The sequence below is a fragment of the Nansenia antarctica genome, assembly GCF_963989245.1.
Source record: "Nansenia antarctica genome assembly, chromosome: 1".
In the NCBI taxonomy this organism is placed as follows: domain Eukaryota; kingdom Metazoa; phylum Chordata; class Actinopteri; order Argentiniformes; family Microstomatidae; genus Nansenia; species Nansenia antarctica.
The window spans coordinates 74,411,018-74,431,481 of record NC_137674.1 but is presented as its reverse complement, the minus strand read 5'-3'; the positions used below and the strand labels follow the sequence as shown (position 1 = coordinate 74,431,481).

Sequence of the window (20,464 nt, the reverse complement as noted above, 5' to 3'; positions counted from 1 at the left end):
ATCATCACCACTACCCACTAGACCAACACTACCCACTAGACCAACACTACCCACTAGACCAACACTACCCACTAGACCAACACTACCCACTAGACCAACACTACCCACTAGACCAACACTACCCACTAGACCAACACTACCCACTAGACCAACACTACCCACTAGACCACCACTACCCACTAGACCAACACTACCCACTAGACCAACACTACCCACTAGACCAACACTACCCACTAGTCCACCAATACCCCTACTATTCACCTTATTCACCGGTGGGAGCGATGTCATAGGGATCAGAGCTACCGGAATATCATGAGGGACATTCACAGCAGCTAGTCAGTGACGGGTGTCAGGGGGTTGTTGTTATTGTTGTTTTTTACCTTGTGCGGGTGCCTCCTCTGGGGGTCTTGATGTCTCTCTTGTCGCTCTCGTTGTCTGAGTTGAGGTCGTCGGAGGAGTGGACGTCCTTGTCCTGGTTCTCCATCTTCAGCTCCAGAGCCGCGGCCACCTGGCCGGCCAGACCTGCAGCCAGACCTGGAGCACGCAGGGGGGAGGGGGGGGGGATGAACAACATCTCAGCCACACACGTGACCCCCTGTCTTTGATACACACAGAAATGGATTACCAGCTAGATGAAAGCATGAGGATGATCAGATGGCCCAAATGATGTGACAGCAGCTGGTGAAACCGGGAACAAGTCGCCAACCAATCAAAAATGTTCTGACTTCAATCAATCAAAACTTCAATCAATCAAAACTTCAATCAATGACACACTCGCTAGTCAAGCCAAAACATTGCAATGCAATGGATTCGGTGAATATTCCCCAATACTGTACACTAACTAGATAGTAGTGGGGATTACTCACCGAATCCATTGCATTGCAATGTTTTGGCTTGACTAGCGAGTGTGTCATTAATTTTCAACAACGCTGACATTTATTTACATTTTTCGGAATAAAAGTCTGAACTGTCCGTCGGTTCCCGGTTTCACCAGCTGCTGTCACATACAACACTGTTGCATAGTGTAGCATAAGTACTTATTGTGTTTACTATCATACTGAACTGTATGTCATTATAATATGCAGTCAGTGCAGTGTAGAGGTGCAGTGTTGAGGAGTGACCAGGAACTTTGAAATCAAATCAATCGCAACTTTATTTTGGAGAGCCCGTTTCATACACACACCTCTGAAGGTTTCCACTTGGTGGTTGAGTTCAGCGCTGGACGTGGGGCCGCTGCTGGAAAGACCTCCGAGACTGTTGTTGAGACTGACAGCATCGTCACGGTGACCACCACCCTGTCACGACACCGAGGAGGAGGAGAAGGAGGAGGAGGTGGAGGAGGAGGAGGAGAAGGAGGAGAATGTCAAAGAGGTACAGCAACAGTTCCCCATCTACTCTACAGACAAGCTCTGATCTGGGTCTGAGTCTGAGACGTACACAGAGAGAAAGGAGGGAGGACGGGGGGGAGGGAGGGGGGGAGGGAGGGAGAGTCTCTGTGCGACTCAGACCTCTCAGAACTTGAAAAAGGCAGAGGGAGAGAGAACTTGTTCACCTCTACTTCAGACTGACCTTCACTCCAATAAGAGGAATGCAGCTGACAGCAGACAGGAGGCCCTACAGGGAGAAGCACTTTGCAGTCATGACTCAAGGATAGGTGCTAATTATTTTTCACACACACACACACACGCACACACACACGCACACGCAGGAAACACTGTCCTGACCTTTTCTAGTAGGATCAACAACCATACTATTTCATATTCTCCGCAGGCTCTGCAAGCCCCTGGTTCCTGAACGTTAACGATGATTGATTCAACTCCCTCAGTCCCGACACTGGGGGGTGCTTTGGTGCTGCGCTTCACCATAACCTATTGCATAATGCATATTTGCAGGAGTGCTACCACCAAGTACTGTCCACTGTCCATCTTACTGATCACACACCTGTGTAAATGGTTTTATAATTATTATTGTAGTACCATTAATAATGTGATTTGTGAAAAAACAATTATTTCTTCTTTTCTTCTGTTATCGCTTTCCCGTGTAACGTAACGTTGGCCACGGGCAACGTGGCCTGAGGCGTCTTCTTCCACCACCGTGGAGGACATGACATCTTTCTCTGATCCGTAAAAAATAAAAAATAAAAAGCACAGGAGACAAGCCCACTCCCAAGCCTGGCTAATTCCCTGCCCCCCCCAAAAAAGACATGGCTCTATTCCTCCTAGTGAAACAGGAACGAGGTCCTCCCTCCCTCCCTCCCTCCTTCCCTCCCGCCACGCACCACACCACCACGTCCCCGCAGGCTGGGGTCTGACCACATGTTCCCCACTCAGTGATCTGGTTTCTCTTCTAGGAAACAGAGGAGGTGGGGAGGGGAGGGGGTGGGAGGGGGGAGGAGGGGCAGCAGCAATGGGGAGGGGGGGTGGGGTGGGGTGGAGAGCGACATTTTCCCCTATTCTTACAGGAATGTGATCCCCAGTCACTGTTGGCCTCTGTTAACCTCGCTGCCCCCCCCCTCACCCCCCACTCTCTGCCAGTACGCTAATCTCTGCTGCACTCTCCGCCTCAACAGGTGTCCAAACAAGTCTTTGTCTGGGAGGAGGAGGAGGAGAAGGAGGAGGAGGAGGAGGAGAGGAGGAGAGGAGGAGGAGGAGGAGAGGAGGAGGGGACTCTGGCGATGGAAGAACGCTGCCATTTTCATGGCTGGGCCTGATTACCATACAGCTGAAGACCTCTATTTGGGGCTGCAGACACACACTTGCAACCATTCACATTTCCTGACTTGTTTAAAAACAAGAAAGAAAAGGGGGTTGGTGAAAGAGGGGGAGAGAGGAGGGCTGGCGGAGGAGAAGGCTGAGGCTGTGCTGTGCTGGGGCTGCCGGGCCGGGCCTGGTCTGGAAGAGAGGACCCTTTCCCACAGAGGAAGCTCTGTGTGTTAATGCAGACACAGCACGTTCTCTCTCTCTCTCACACACACACACACACACACACACACACACACACAGAGACACACACATACACACACACACACACACAGCCCATCAACACCACCACGACAGTCCCCCTACACTCTGCACACACCAAACTCAAGTCAGCCAACAAAAAAAGAAGACATTCATCGCAGACCACAAAATACTACCCTGACAACGACCACACTACCCTGACAATGTCCACAACACCAAAATCTAGATTCCCTTGAGGGGAAAACCCATGGTCTGCGGTGACATTCCCTTCTCTCTACAGAGAGTTTAGCGACAGTAACAAGTCAGAAACATTGGAAACTCATGTATATAAAACACATCAACGTTGTAAATTATTGTTGGCAAAAGGGGGACAAGAGCTTTGAGTTTGCATGTTGTGATGTGAGAGCTGTGCTGAAGGTCAAGAAAGAGAACTGAATCTAACATCTGCTGCTGAAAATTGTATGTTTTCTAGGGAATGCCTCCAATTTATAGAGTGGGTTTGTTGTCCTGATTACAAAGAGAGCCATGGAAAAAGGACCAGTCTAATAAATGCTACTCCTCAGCAAGAATGTAACCCAATCAAATGTTGGTAGGGGAGCATGTATAGTATCTGTGGGAAGCCGGGGGTGGAGGCAGGGAGGCAGGGAGGCAGGGACAGTAATGATGAGCTAAGGAAATGCTGAGCGTGTTTCTGTCCCTCGCCTCCTTCCCTTCCCCTCCTCCATCACATCCCCCACTGAGTCCATCCGTTTTCGTTTCCCAAAAGTTTTTTTTTTAATCCGAGGGGGATCTTAATCCACAACCCTCCAACCTGCATTCTAGCCAAGACTGACATAGAAATGTTAGGGAGAAAATATGGACCAAATTATTTCCCATCACCTAGGGATTAGTGTACAACCGGCTCTCTCTGTTGTTACTTCCAATACAGATGTGCTCAAATCCCTATACATTTTTTTTGAAATAGCTCAGATGGAGATTGGGGGGGAAACAGTTTGCAGCAGCGAGACGACGTGCATTCCCCCGGTCCCTAGGAGCCCCGGTCTGTGGTCCTCACAGGTCCCTAGGAGCCCCGGTCTGTGGTCCTCACAGGAACAGGAACACGCAAACACTTTCCAGACCAAAGCACGACTTCACTCCACTTTGACTGGTTTTCTCATTCAACCCTGGCAATGCTGCCTTTCCCAAGGAGAGAGAGAGAGAGAGGGTGGGGGGGGGGGAGAGAGAGAGAGAGAGAGAGAGAGCCTTTGGCCAGGCATTACACATTTGGAAAGTATGTGAGTATAAGTTAAACTGCACTCTGTGGAAAATGGCTCAGTTTTTGCACATGGCTCTGGAGCAGGTGGCTGTGGCTTGTTTATTAGCCTATTTGGAGAAGCGCAACACTTAAACCACATGTGAAAAAGACATGGCTCTATTCAGACCAAAAAGACATGGCTCTATTCAGACCAAAAAGACATGGCTCTATTCAGACTTACAGTATTCTGGTGCTCTTACTAAGCTGCATTACAGTCCATTTGAAACATAATATCCTGAAAATCTAAAACACTCCACATCTTTTTTTCCCCCCTCAAGTTAACTCTTACCATCGCTGCTGTCCGACTGGCAACCAATCCAGAGGCGGGGAAGTTCGCTCCCAGCGCTGCTATTGGCCCGTTGTGTGCTTGCCCTAGCAGGCTGTGGATATCGCCGGGCAGACTGGTGGTGGAGCCTACGGCGTGGTTCCGCAGGACGAGGATTGCATCGTCCAGTCTGTCCAGGCGATCCTCCATCCGAGACTGGCAGGACCAAGGGGGATGAAGAGAGAGAGGCGGGGGGGGGGGGGGGAGAAATGAGGAAAGAGGAGGACAGAACAGCTTAATATAAGCACATTATGTCCAAAATTGAGGACACTGATTGTATGGCATGGTCTTGGGTGGAAAAAAAACACCACATGGAATAACAGAAGCATAAAAGAAAAGACGATGAGAAATGCATGAAGTTGAGCCATTTCAACCTGAGGTTAGGGTTAGGGTGTCAACCTGAGGGTTAGGGTAGGAGGAATGTGTGTTCATAACAGACAAGTTCCCTCGCATGAGCAGTCTAAGACTGAGAAATGAGCCAGACCTCCAGTCATTTGGAGTACCATGACTATTCATTTGGTATTAAACATCTTTAATGCACAGAAGCTGATTTACTGCAAGCTGGAATGGCAACAAAAAAACAGAAACCATAACAATAAAATAAAAAAAAGGTGTGTAACTGCAATCAAACGAAACGGAAAAGGTTCGAGCTTGTGAGAGAGAGGGGAAAAAATATATAATAATAATAAAAATAAAACGAAGGATGTGAAAGAGGTGTGATGGGTAAAGACTCCATGTTAAAAAAAAAAAAAAAAAAAAAACAGGAGTACCTCACAGACATCCTTTAAGAATGACATGGCATCCTGGAGATGCTCATGAAGCTGCTGGTGGACTCGGTTTTTCTGGCAAAGTTAGATAGGAGGAACAGGAGAGGGTATGAGCACAGACCACCATTACTGAGGGGGTGATAAAGAGACACTGTAGAGTGAGAGAGAGAGAGCGATAGGAGATACTGTAGATAGAAAGAGAGAGAGACAGAGAGAGAGAGTCAGACAGAGACAGATATATTTGGTCAACGAATCATTGTGTCAGCATCAAAACAGCGGTCTTTGTTTGAGTACGTAATAACCACTGTCCTGCCCCCCCCCCCCACACACACACACACACACACACACACACACACACACACACACACACACCAGACATACCCCATTCACTCTGATGGGTCTGGTCGCCTCATTAAATCCCCATTGCAGGTGGTGTAATGTACAGAGCTTGTGGGTAAATATTTACCCCCGCACCCGATGGTGTGAATGCATGACGTGGGCAGCGCAGGAATTCGGGAGCAGTTTTTCAAACGCAACAGCTGCCAAGCCCCCAGCCCCCATAACTCTAGCCCCCCCCCATCTCTCTATCCACCCCCCCGCCACCCACCCCCAACCCCACCCTAGCCCACAGACTCTGGCCCACAGAGTAGGGGACAGATGGCAGGAGACACGCCCCAAGGGACGGGTATTGTTCGGCCCTGCCACCCCGTCCCCCCAGCCACACCCCGTTCCCCCATCCACACCCCCTCCCTCACCGACATCTGTCAGCCAGGAATCTCCATGTAACGCTCCCCGCCCTGCCCTCCACCGGCGACCCATCCACTGTGAGAGTAGTGTTTATTAAAAAGTGCTCAGGGTGTGTGTGTGTGGGGGGGGGGCTTACCAGCGAGTGAAGAGAGTTCTCGTAGTTGGGAGAGGAGGGGTTCTGTTCTGCAGGGCGGGGGGGCCACTGGTTGTTACCTGTGAGGAGAGAGAGGAAGAGTCATCATTAACCACCAGACATGGCTGATTCACTCTCATCATCATCGTCATCATCATCATCATCACCACAACCGACGATGGAGAACTGCATCCTGCTCTAACACTCTAACAAAGGCTCTGACACACAGCAACACATCACGTCATCCAGCAGTCAAAACACACACATCCGCATCCTGTCTGCTCTCCGCTAGGTCACTGCCCTGTGAGAGGTATTCTCATCTTTGGGGGGGGGGGGGGGGGGTTCAGGGGGTTCAGTTGCATCATTTCCTGGTGACTGGACTGCATCCTGCAACATGAGACTGAGAGGGGGTGGATTGGCCTGAACTGACACAAGCGCACTGGGACGCACTGGGACATACTGGGACACACTGAGACGCACTGGGACACACTGAGACGCACTGGGACATACTGGGACACACTGGGACAGACTGAGACACACTGGGACATACTGGGACAGACTGGGACACACTGAGACACACTGGGACATACTGGGACAGACTGGGACACACTGGGACATACTGGGACAGACTGGGACACACTGAGACACACTGGGACATACTGGGACATACTGGGACAGACTGAGACACACTGGGACATACTGGGACAGACTGGGACACACTGAGACACACTGGGACATACTGGGACAAACTGGGACACACTGAGACACACTGGGACAGACTGGGACATACTGGGACATACTGGGACATACTGGGACATACTGGGACAAACTGGGACACACTGAGACACACTGGGACAGACTGGGACATACTGGGACATACTGGGACATACTGGGACATACTGGGACACACTGAGACACACTGGGACAGACTGGGATGTGCGCTACATCCGCTCACTAATGAGCTAAGAGCTAAAGAAGCCCAGGGAACAATGTGAGCCCTGATAAGAGGCCTGGCTTGGGGGGTGGGGGGTCATGACACAGGAACATCCCCAGCGACAACACATGCCAAGAGTTATGGCGTAACATGCGTCCCAACAGCCTCGTGGGCTTGCCAAACATCCAGGCCAAGGGAGACACTGTGACTTGACCTAAATTAACTTTCCATTCTAAAATTCGAGAGAGGAGCGAGAGAGAGAGAGGGCAAAGACACAAGTCCAAACAAGTGTTGGAAATATCTGGAGAATGAATTCCGTTCCGTTCCGAGACTAATTGCCATTTATCATCATTCTGACGCCGACGTAAACGGACATAAAGCAGAAGAGGGACAATGGCGTGTGGAAATTATTACAATCAGTCCATTCAAACGTGCGATGAACTGAAATAAACCACCTCCGTTTGATCGGGTGTAAACGAGTGCGCGACGTTAAAATTCCACATCTGACAACGCACGTTTAACCGCCTATTTTACGGTCTTTATTTAGCTAATTCCATCCATACTACTGCTAAGTAACCGACAGCGTGCAGCAGAAGGCAGTGCATTAGAGCGGGCGTGAGGTTTATACATGAAAACAGTTCAAGTACCCTTTAATGGACTCTGACAATAAGGAAACCTCTGGGCTTATTCATACCAAGCTGTGCTTGTGGACTAGCTCCTGCTGCAGAGCTGGGCTCCACACTCACCGTCTGGTCTCCATTACAGTGGAGGAATGCCAAGCTCAGCCCACATACTGTACACACACACACACACACACACACACACACACACACAGACACACACACAGACACACACACACACACAGACACACACACACACACACACGCACACAGACACACACACACACACACACAGACACGCACGCAAGCACACACGCACACACACACACACACTAGACTATAGCATAATCTACACACAGAGACTTTGTTTAGGTTATCTCTCCGTGTGGTTTTAGGATGTTTGTGAAAAGGCCTCCTACCGTGGGCCCCATGTTCTAACACCCCCCCCCCCCCCACCCTGAGAGAGAAAAATACAGCATCCGCACACTCAAAATCTGTGCAAAGATCATTATTTTTATTGCAAGCTTTCGGTCATATTCAACCTTCTTTTTTCACTCTAGTTGATACTCTTCAGCTCCGGCACCTCAGTCTGATAACGGAGGATAGTGGTGGTATTTTCACTAACGCTTCTCCCCTAAAACGGCATTGGGAGGATTCCCGCCGAGACAGAGCGGAGCTCCTGAGTCGGCGAACTCGAGTTTGTTTCTGACAAACATTCTGATTATATCTCCTCATGGCTTCGGGGGGGGGAACTGTTTAGGACAGGATTTTTCCACTGATTCATCCTCCTAAGTCCACTCGAGTGTGTACCAGCACTAGTTCTATCATCAGACAGGACACACCTCTCTCTCCTCACACACAGCCCTGGAAAAGCAGACTTTAATTAACAGGCTATTAAAAGTTACTTTGGGACAGGAAATGAGGGGGGGGGGGGGGGGGCTCTTGTGTTTCTGCCACAGCCTTTTCCCTGGCGGGGAACAGGCAGGAAGGGCTCGTAAGCGGTATGAAAACTGATCCCAGGCCCCTGTTCCCCACGTGTAGGAGAAGGCTAACTGAACACGCCAACGCAGAGCGGAGCAGAGCAGCAGAAGGGTGTGTATCTGAGCCTGTGTTAAGGAACTAATCCTAACGAACAGATGGATGCGTTTGTGGTGAATGTCAACATCAGGCAGAATGATGCACCGCACCTCTAAGTATAGCCCTTTCCTCATAAGCAAACTTAAAACACATACAGTACATGGATATCAGATCACAAATCAATCATCGTTGCAGTTGCCCTTACAAGGTAAACTTGTGTGTGTGCTGTTTTGTTCGATTAATGAGAGACACACAGATACAGAACTAATTTGAAAACAGATTAGTTATGACATTTGGCAGGGTCATAGATGTGACCCCCCCACTGGGTTGGATACACACTAGCATGTGTTATTACTTAATGTGTAAACAACAAAACAAACCACACCACATGTAATGTTATTTGTAAGTAAATGTATTCACTTATCTGCATAACTCATAATATAACACATTGACAAAAGTCAACATTTTACTGGATAAGCTAACCTTATTTTATTGGTTATAGTGACCTTCAAATCCTCCCTGAACCCACCCTTCTAGTGGGGTCAAGGTTATCTAGATTTCTAGCATCAAAACAATCCTAATCACTACCTTTGAGTTTTGAACTACGCAAAAACAACATTTAATCTTGATTAAAGGTCAGATTGGATTAATAAATCGAATCCCTACCCCCAAATGATCACAATCAAATGTTTCAGTTTTGAAATACTCAATTCTACGATTTAATCCAATCCGACTGCCGAAATCCAATCAGATACATTTTGAAATACTGGGCTCTGGTAACAGGAAGTGACAGTGGTCTGAGGGCGTGGTTGGTGTCCTACCTTTAGACCCCCCAGGTTAGACCCCCCTGCTGCCCAGAGGCCCTGAGGGCTGGGCTGGCTGAGGTGTACGCAGGGTGAGAGGGGGGGTGGGAATCCCCCCTGTCGAAGGCTGTTCCCCTCCTGATCAGCTGAGTCACGGCCACGCCCCCCCCCCCCCCACACACACACAGCCCTACGCTTGCAGCCTGGTCCGGGGGGGACAGCTGTCCACAGGCCAGGGCAACAGCTGAGGACGAGGGGGGGCATACGTGGGGACAGCTGTCGCCTCTACATCACCACACACGGCACAACTGCCCACTGCAACGACGTGCCGGCTTTCCTCTCTCTCTCTCCTTCTCTCTCTCCTTCTCTCTCTCCTCCTCCTCCTCCTCTCTCTCTCTCTCTCTGCCAGTCTGTCTCACAATTTTCACATTCCTCCTGCTTACAGGCCTCCCGCTGAACGCACACACCGAGATGGTGGGAAAGTGATGAACTCTTCATCAGTGAATAGTTGTGATTCCCAAGCCCATGTATAAACAACAGCGTATTACACAGTGAGCATATCAGCAGGGAGGAGAGGGGGGGGAGGCTGGGGGGGGTAGGGTCAATCTCATGATATCCTTTTGACCCCTTCCAGCAAGTCAAGAGACTGGAGTCCTTATCACAGTGCGGGGCGCGACTGAGGTCAAACAGCCTCAGACATTGCCGTGAGGTAATGTCCTCAAAGCCACAGAAGCTTAGAAGGTCACAGTGAGATAAACATCATTTTGCAGTGTTCTCTTACTAAGACAGAGCCTCGAGTGGAGAAAACAATGAGTACTGTTTCTGAGTTCTTACGATTGGATGGGGTTACCCTACGGTACCGTTTTCAGAATAACCTCTTTCATTCAGACCACACCGATCTGCTCCTTTTTTTTAAATCGTGGGGACTTTGTCTTTGCTGTTGCCAGGGAGGATGTTAAAGGAGGTCAGCAGAGTTTACAAAGTAGACCGATGCGCTACTACCTGCCCCTGTCCAGAGGGGGCGCCGGCGGTCACTACCACAGTACCTGCAGAGGCCGCCGCTGCACCAGATGTGCCAGTCATGGGCGATGGAGATCCCACAGGGGTGGAGGGGTTGGATGGAAAACTACTGCTGGTGTGGTCCGGGGAGTAAATCTGTGGAGAGAGAAAGAAGGGCGTGGGGGGGGGGGTTGAGGGGAGAAAGGGAGGGGTGAAGGGTAGAGGGAGGTAGAGAGAGAGAGCGAGGGAGAAGAGGGAGGCAGGGAGGGAGGTAGAGAGAGAGAGAGAGAGAGAGAGAGAGAGAGAGAGAGAGAGAGAGATCAGTCAGTAAGGCAGCACCCGTGGCCCTTTAAAATCACAACCTGTCATTTCCCCGTCCTTTTTTTTATAGCCTGTGTTGCTGTCCCTCGGCCAGCGCAGAAGAGACAGAATTGGCTCATCAATTCTGGGGATTTTACTACCAGGGAGCCCATAAAAATGCTCGGGCATACATATGGGACTTTAACAGTGAGTGGTGTCTTCAGTAAAAGCTAAAAAGAAGAAAAAGAAAAAGAAACGACTGCACACAATATTCTCTCTGACACCTGACCACCATATCCAGTCCCTGCCTCCCTCTCTCCTCCTCCATCTCTAGTTGATGTTTCTTCATTTAGATACGAGTTCCCTTCATCTCCAGGACTTGTCACCACCCAGCAGCGACCACGTACGGCACTACAACCTGCATTTGTCGTGGCTGAACGTCAACAATACATCAGAGGGGAAAGTCTATGTACTGTAGGTCAACTTCCAGTGAAAATAATGAACAGGGGGGAAAAAATTAAATCCTTTAAAGCTAAAGTGGACTCAAATCTCCCCTGAACTGAATCCCATTAATATCTAGAGCATCTAACGTGCTCCGATGTATAACTCGAATAGAAATCCACCATGGAGCGAAAAACTGAGCGAAACAGAGCAAGAGAGCACGAGAGAGAGAGAGAGAGAGAGAGAGAGAGAAAGAGAGAGAGAGAGATAGAGGGAGAGGCCATTATTAATGGGCCAACAGTAGAGGATGTCATTGTGAATGCACCTCTGCGCCCCTCTCTGCTCAGCCATGCCCCACAGCCCCTCTCTCTGCAGGGCGAGATGCTCTAAAACGGTACGATGGGTTCCTATTCATCCCAGAGCCATATAAGAATCTCAATACTCTTCATAGTCAAATAGACCTGAAAAGCAATGGTCAAATGATTTGACTGGACCTGTGTGTTGGGTTGGACTATAGTAGCTGTAAAGCCTTGTGTCTCAGGGTAGAGGACCTCTAGTCGCTGTAAAGCCTTGTGTCTCAGGGTAGAGGACCTCTGTAAAGTCTTGTGTCTCAGGGTAGAGGACCTCTGTAAAGCCTTGTGTCTCAGGGTAGAGGACCTCTGTAAAGTCTTGTGTCTCAGGGTAGAGGACCTCTGTAAAGCCTTGTGTCTCAGGGTTAGAGGACCTCTGTAAAGCCTTGTGTCTCAGGGTAGAGGACCTCTGTAAAGCCTTGTGTCTCAGGGTAGAGGACCTCTGTAAAGCCTCGTGTCTCAGGGTAGAGGACCCCTACAGTAGCCGTAGCGTGTCAGGGGGCTTTCTCTGTCTCAGAGGAATGTAAAGCTCGGGGTCAAAGAGTTTGTTTTATGGCGACATGTCCATCACAAGAGACAGACGTGTCCGTCACAAGAGACAGACGTGTCCGTCACAAGAGACAGACGTGTCCGTCACAAGAGACAGACGTGTCCGTCACAAGAGACAGACGTGTCCGTCACAAGAGACAGACGTGTCCTTCACAAGAGACAGACGTGTCCGTCACAAGAGACAGCGGGGCGGGCCGGGGAGACGTGTTTCTGAAGCACGGAGATTACATCTTTCAAACTTCCACAGGGATTTCATTTGTTAGGACAAATGCTGGATTAAGGCAGACAAACACATCCTCGATTTATTCCCTTCTCTTTCATAAGAGGATGTGAGGAGCCCTAGCGGGGAGAGAGTCTCATATAGACCAGGGGTATTAGGCTTTGAGCCCTACTAATTATCAGAGACAAACAGCTGATCCAGAAGGATATGTCTCTGAATGAATACAAATCTCATTCTACTCACAGCCAACCATTTGGCTAGTGTAAACACGACGACATGCCGTTATGAATAATCTTGATATTTAATCGCCAAGCTTTTGTGTTTCAATCAACTGTGAAAATCCAACTAGGGGCTTGGTTATTGCATCTCGCTCAGGAGAGAGACAGTTCCATGTGTGCGTGTTTTTTTTTGGGAATACATACTTTTAAAGTCTTAATATTCTTAAAAAAAACACACAAAAAACATTAAACACATTAAAAAGTATGACGCCTCAGAGGTATTAGTCGATGCTTTACTCCCACGTAAACAAGCCTGTTGAGAAGTAATGAACATCGACGATGATCACAAGTTAATGTCCGAAATCATTGGGACTCTAAAACTAATCTGCAAAATCTCTTTTTTTTCTTTTTACGTAAAGCGGGGGTGTCTTTAGCCTTGACTCCTGACCTAGCGCCCCCCACCCCCCTCCACCCCAGGGCTTCTTCTGCTGTATTCAAACTGCAACACGACTCATTTTACCGACAACAAACGAGGCCCCACCTCCTCATCGGTCACGCTCCCCTGGGCGGCGGGGGGCCAATAAGCAGGGCCTGTTTAAAAGGCCGGGGAACAAAAGACCCACAAAGGGCGGCCCGCAGAGTTGAGCCACAGCAGTTAGAAACCCCCATCCCTACCCAATGCCCCCCCCCACCCCCACCCCCACCGTTCCCCACAAACCGCCCCCGCCCCCCCCCACATCCACGCCCCTCGTCTCACCCCAGCCCGACCGTGTCCGTTTCACTGCAGCTTTGTCATGCTAATAGAATTGAGTCTGCAAATCCAAAAATACTTAATTTGTGATTATCATTCCCCCCCACCACCCCCCCTCCCCACACACACACACACACACACACACACACACACGTTTCACTTCGGGGTGCGTGTCAGTGAGCCATCCACTTCCACCGAATGTAAACCTATTACGCTTCTTACACATCCTACTTCTACGCTTTTTTCTCGAGGACTGAAAAAAAAGCTACGAAGCACTTCATTTCTCCGAGGTAAGATATATTATTAAGGTCCTGAGTCCTAGACCGCTCCGGGGATATATTAAAATGTGGAAAAGTGAGTAAGTAAGGGGCGGGTGGGTGAGGAAGGAGAACTAGGCTAACAGCCTCCTGTCTGCGGTTCTGCGGCTGGTGGGACTCTAGAACACACCAGCTAGACCGAGGGACACGTCATACCGAGTTCTTCGGTTCATCCTTCAGTTTTCAGCTTTGCCGTGCGTCACACACTGTGGGAGACATGTTCCAGAACGGCACAAATACCCAGGCTTGATTATCCAAACTGGTGTGTAATCCATAGGCTTTGGGAGTGTTTTTTTTTTATGTACAATTCCCTTTCTTGTATACTCCCGAGATTAAGACCACAATTATCCAAGCTTAGGCCTAAAACAACCGCAAACACATCCCCTGGGCTTATTTAATCAGCGTTCACCATAGCACTTAATACCCAGCAGGCAGCACCGAGGTCGCCTTCTCTACAGACTTGCAGCCTTTGGAGCAGAGCCATTACTCTAATGCACTCCATCTCAACCTACAAGAGGAATACAGACAAATACATTTCAGCTTCTGTGACCACAGAAGATAGACAACGACACAACAAGGTTCACACACCCTGAGAGAGGGTCAACCTAGAGGGGGGGAGGGCGCTCAGAGAGGATTCCTACCCCTCTGTGTCAACCAACGCTTAAACCGAACCCGACATTAAGAGAAGAAGAAGAGTGTCATTTGATGTAGCGTGTGGCTCGTGCTCCCGTTTACTGTGTGTTACAATGTGAAACAACAACAAATGGGTTTTAACCCCCAAACAACAGAGTGCAAAATAACAGCATCCGCACAATCAAACACTGTGCAAAAAAACATAGTTTATCGCATGCTTTCGGTCATAGACCTTCTTCAGGCATAAAGCAGACAAGTGAATGCAGTAGTTTTAAGGGTTCAAACAACATCACTTTTATTTAGCACCTGTGTCAAAAATGTCATCTAGTGACTAAGCATCAAGGGAATTGTAGTCTCCGGTGGCGGGGGTTGGGGGGGGACGGTACTCACCGAGGCCAGGGCTTTTCCCAGTGCGTCCCCGGTCTGCGAGTGCATGCTTCCACCGGCGTTCCCTCGACTTGCAGCAGCTACAGCAACAACAACAACAACAACGACAACAACAACAACAGAGAAACAGGGCTTTAGAATATCAAGCAAAACGAGGAGAAGTCAGAGGTCACTGCATACAAAAAAACAGCTAGCCGGCTAGCCTGACCCACTGAGAGAAAGATTAGATGTTCGACACAGATCACATTAAAGACTAGAGAATGTATACATAATGAGCGGCTAGCGACATTTCAAACTGAACACCCGGACGGATGGACGGATGGCGTACCCATGCCCCCGTCGTTGGTGTTGACGGGCGGGGTGTGTGTGGCCGAGACGAACGGCGAAGTGCTGCTGCTGCTGCGGTGGAAGCTGGACATGGGAGGAAGACTGGCGTTGATGTCTGTCGGAGAGTGTGGAGGGTAGTTCTGAGAGAGAGAGAGGGAGACAACAAGTCAAACTATTTGAAGCCGTCGCGACGACAATAGTGTGTGTGTGTGTGTGTGTGTGTGTGTGTGTGTGTGTGTGTGTGTGTGTGCGTGTGTCAGTGTGTGTGTGTGTGTGTGTGTGTGTGTGTGTGTGTACGTGTGCGTGTGCGTGTGCATGTGTGTGTGCATGTGTCTGTCTGTCTGTCTGTGTGTGTGTGTGTGTGTGTGTGTGTGTGTGTATGTGTGTGTGTGTGTGTGTGTGTGTGTGTGTCTGCGTGCGCGCGTGTTTGCGTGCGCGCGTGTTTGCGTGCGCTGGTGTGTGTACACTTTGTACACAGCGAACAAATAAATAAAACATACACAAACAACGTTTGTACGAGCGCCTGATGAAAGCTGAAAGCTAGGCTAGGAGGAGAGAGAGAGGCGGAGGGCTCGGCAGGGCAGGCAGCTGCTGAGGGGGCTCCCTGTGACTCCCAGGCAGACACACACAGCCCCCCAGACAGACCACCGCAGATCAAACACTGATACGGAGGGGTTCAGCCAGTGTCTTAACACAGGATAATGACCAGACAGCAGTGGCAGATAGCAGAGATAGCAGAGAGGCACAAGGCCACATGTCGAACATTCTCACTACAAGGCTGGGGGATAAGGCCTGGTTGGCTGAATACACATGAGACATGGCTTGTGTTGCAGAACACAGAGAATTAGAATAGAATTAGCGAGGGCCGTGGTCGTCTACTTGCGGGGTGCAGACGTGTGCAGCTGGGCAGCTTACCAGACGGTCGTGTGAGTGCATGTTGCCGTAGTTGCCCGACTGCGGCATGTGAGATGAAGACCCCCCCAGCATGGCGCTGTAGCCGGGCTGGCTGATCCCGTTGGAGGAATTCCAGGGGTCCGAGGAATTGTGGGTCCCATCTAAACGACAAAATAAAACAGCGATGGAAGTGTTGAAGTTTGATTGTTGTTCTGTTCTGTTAGCACTCTCAAAAAAAGTCTTCATCAAACCGTACAGTTAAAGGAAAGAATGCGATATGACCGGGCGCTGAGTAAAGACTGGGGTAGCGGCCAAAATGTACTTGAATAGAATTAAAATGTGCCTGAACCCCCCCCGTGAAGCAAACCACAACACACAGCTTGATTATGAGAGCTATGAGACACCCCCCCCCCCCCCTCTTTGCTGAGTCCTGGGGTCACACAAGAGAGTTATTCTCCGAGTCTGGCTTTAGGACTGAAACACAAGCCCTGCCCTGGACACAGCTGTGATAACAGCCAGCCTCCCTTGGCTAACAGAGAGCAGCGTAGGCTAGCCGTGCACAGACCAGCGACTCAGATTCCAAGCTGACTGGAACACAGTCTAACAAGAAGAACTCAGTCTAACAAGAAGAATACAGTCTAAACTGTTTAGCGACATCAGAGAAAAGACAATCTGATTCAGCAAATAGGGCTGAGCAGAGCAGAGCAGAGTCATTTTCAACTCTACAGAATTATTTTTTATTGTCATTTGATTTTTATTTTTGTTGTTGTTGTGAACAGTCTGAAATTGCATGGAAATGCTAGACACGGTATTCAAAACTCACAATGGATTATTTCTCATTGCTAAGTCTATTAGAAACATTAAGTTAAAGAAGGCTGACTTGGGTCCCATTTTGTCCGTTTAGCACATGCAAATCGGGGCCCTAAATGTGGTGAGAGGGAGGTGTTGGTCCAGTGATGGTAGCCACTCTGCCAGACCGAGCTGTCGAGCTTGGAGCGGGAACAGTCAGAATAGCTGGATGAATCCAGGCCTCCAACTCGGTTTCAAGAACAGTATCACTCACCAAAGAAAGTGCTTGCAAACATGCTGCCTGGGGGCTTAGGAGATGAGTAAGACGGAGACTCTCTGTTGAAGTCTTCAGAGTTGGGAGACGGTGCGTACACCTGTCAAGAGAGAGAGAACAAACACACACCGTTAGCCACAACGCCAGCATGTGGTTCACATCACTGCAGCTGCGTCCTAAGGGAGGCTGGCAGGGGGGGCAGAAATCAGAGGGTGAGCTCATCGTAACGCGTGGAATGGAATGAGGAATGGTATCACGAAACATGTGTTTGATACCATTCCTCGTGCCATTCCGAGCGTGAGCCCCCGTCCTCCGATTTCGACCTCCTACGGCCTCCCACCCCCACCCCTCGGATTCAGGTCCAACTCATAATCACCTCAGGCTGGGTTAAGATTCTTCTCTTTATGTGATAGAGACACACTGCGATGGTGACAACATGGTGAAATCGTTAAAAGAAAATGTTACAGAGGAACAAACATCTCAAGCCTTCCTATCAAGAGTTGCTCCCAATTCTAGACACACGTGGAAGACAGCCTAATGTCCCATCGTTAGAAAACAAACAAGTCTTTCCACCTAAATGGGGTCTCAATTCCATACAGGGAAGCCATTTGAAAAAACAGAGTATTTCCTGAGCCAGAGTCCTGTCTTTGTTTAATGAATCTAGCCAACCAACCCCAACTCTACAGTGTCCACTTAAGGAGCCAGTCATTCGTACAGGCAGCTGGGCTCATTTGGAAGGCTCACCGAGGGGGTGGGAGGTGGGGGGGGATTATCGAGGGCTGTTTGCATTTCAGATCGCCTCAGTTCTTAATGGAAGTATAATGACACCGGCTCACACGCTTACTATAAACACCCTAATTACAGTGTGCCAAAGACACAAAAAATCAAATGAAGAAAAAAAAGAGAAAAAATAGAAAGAGAGGTGCCTGCCTTGCCTGTGGGTTTTCTTTATTTGTGTACCTAGGAGCTGGAGAGAGAGAGAGGAGGAGGAGGGGGGGGGGGGGGGGGTACACACAGCACCCTGTTGTGCAGCTGTGTGTCTGTGCCAGCCTGGGCCCAGGGATCAATGGGCCTGGAGGCCAAACACCAGTGATGTGGTCTCTGACTTCATCCACTCCAGATGGAGGGAGGGAGGGAGGGAGAGAGAGAGAGAGAGAGAAGGAGGGAGAGAACGAGGCAGCGGTGGAGGGAGAGAGAGAGAGAACCAGGGGGGAGCGGGAACGAAGGGATCGAGTGAACCAACGGAGAGAGGCGGCCAGCAAGTCACCTCACCCTCACCCATCATTACTCCCTCACCCTCACCCATCACTACTCCCTCACCCTCACCATCACTACTCCCTCACTCTCACCCATCACTACTCCATCACCCTCACCCATCACTACTCCCTCACCCTCACTCATCACTACTCCCTCACCCTCACCCATCACTACTCCCTCACCCTCACCATCACTACTCCATCACCCTCACCCATCACTACTCCATCACCCTCACCCATCACTACTCCCTCACCCTCACCCATCACTACTCCCTCACCCTCACCCATCACTACTCCCTCACCCTCACCATCACTACTCCCTCACCCTCACCATCACTACTCCCTCACCCACCACCAGTCCCTCACCCTCACCCATCACCCATCACTACTCCCTCACCCACCACCAGTCCCTCACCCTCACCCATCACCCATCACTACTCCCTCACCCTCACCATCACTACTCCCTCACCCTCACCATCACTACTCCCTCACCCATCACTAGTCTCACCCTCACCCATCACCCATCACTACTCCCTCACCCTCACCCATCACTAGTCTCACCCTCACCCATCACCCATCACTACTCCCTCACCCTCACCCATCACTAGTCTCACCCTCACCCATCACTACTCCCTCACCCTCACCCATCACTAGTCTCACCCTCACCCATCACTACTCCCTCACCCTCACCCATCACTAGTCTCACCCTCACCATCACTACTCCCTCACCCTCACCCATCACTAATCCCTCACCCACCACCAGTCCCTCACCCTCACCCATCACTAGTCTCACCCTCACCATCACTACTCCCTCACTCTCACCATCACTACTCCCTCACCCTCACCCATCACTACTCCCTCACCCTCACCCTCATCCATTACTACTCCCTCACCCTCACCATCACTAGTCTCTCACCCTCACCCATCACTACTCCCTCACCCATCACTAGTCCCTGACCCTCACCCATCACTACTCCCTGACATCATCATGCAGCACAAATCACTAGCAGACCCCCCCCACCCTCGCCTTTGTCCTATGATCATCTGCTCTGCAATGTAAATTCCTAGTTTAACGACCCAATGACACACTGGCTGTCTAATGCCACATAATTCCTAATGGGATTGTTGTGTTTGGTCTCAAGGTGTCTCCAGCGTCTAGCTTCAGAACACGTCGCCCGGTCGACCTATGTTAGTGAGTCTACAGTATTGACAGTATTTTCAGTAATTACACATTTCTTAACAGGATTTGTGCAGTGTTCGCCAAAACCATAAAAATATCATTGATTGATGGGAGACATGCTCTCACACACACACACACACACAAACATGTGCACAACATATTGTTTAAGCACCCCGTCAGCTTAGCCAACACTCAGGGCCGCGGCATCTTGCTGAGCATGCACTGTGTGGAGAGCCGTGTGATTGGCCGGCTGTGTAACCCCTGGGACGGGGACGGGAGGGGAGGGGCTCCTCTGGGTCTTCTGGCTCGCACATGTGACCCGGGGCGGCGGCATGCCCGTGGTGATCCCAGGTTAGCCTCGCACAGTAGCCCGAGCTTTGTCTCTGTCTGAGCCTCAATGGGCAGCATATGGCAGCGGATCATGCTAATTGTCCTCTTTACCCTGGGCCAACCAGCGGAGGCATTAATAAAGCATCCCAAAACACTGGGCGCCTGGTTCCCCAGGCCTCTGGAGGAGAGGCAGGGCCCGCCTGGGCCTCCTTTTACCAGGGCAGTCATTAAAGAGCCGTCACTCACACAGGCGAGGGGGCCAGGCCTGAGGGCCGCCCGCCTATCCCGGGGTTGTTTGAGCTTTGTTTCTTTTTTCTTTTTTTTTCTTTCAAAGAAGAAGACACTTCTGTATCTTTTTTCCGCTTCAAGTTGACATTTGGGTTGAAGAATTTCTGTAGCCGTTACGAGTTTTAAATAGCGATAATTCAGTTTGGACAAAAGTATATTCATGTTTAAACTTTCTATCAACAAACTAAAGTATTCAATGTCAGACTTGGAGACAGTGAGGACAGTGTGTTCCTGGCAGTGCCCTCCTTCTCCAGAGCGTTCGGCCTCATCAGAGACATGAGACGGGTGCCTCTCCGCACCT

The 20,464-nt window shown here is 49.9% G+C and overlaps 1 protein-coding gene across 1 annotated transcript in view; it reads right to left on the bottom strand.

The window, feature by feature from the left end:
* The window catches only part of tcf12 (transcription factor 12), a gene marked incomplete at its 3' end in the record, with an annotated part of 92,644 nt that overhangs the window by 1,008 nt on the left and 71,172 nt on the right, over positions 1-20,464 (bottom strand). The window contains 11 exon segments of the mRNA XM_080542433.1: positions 381-534; positions 1,184-1,295; positions 4,544-4,735; positions 5,350-5,421; positions 6,230-6,306; positions 10,663-10,666; positions 10,669-10,815; positions 14,829-14,905; positions 15,154-15,292; positions 16,068-16,207; positions 17,110-17,209. Coding sequence (XP_080398559.1) covers positions 381-534; positions 1,184-1,295; positions 4,544-4,735; positions 5,350-5,421; positions 6,230-6,306; positions 10,663-10,666; positions 10,669-10,815; positions 14,829-14,905; positions 15,154-15,292; positions 16,068-16,207; positions 17,110-17,209 — 1,214 coding nt within the window.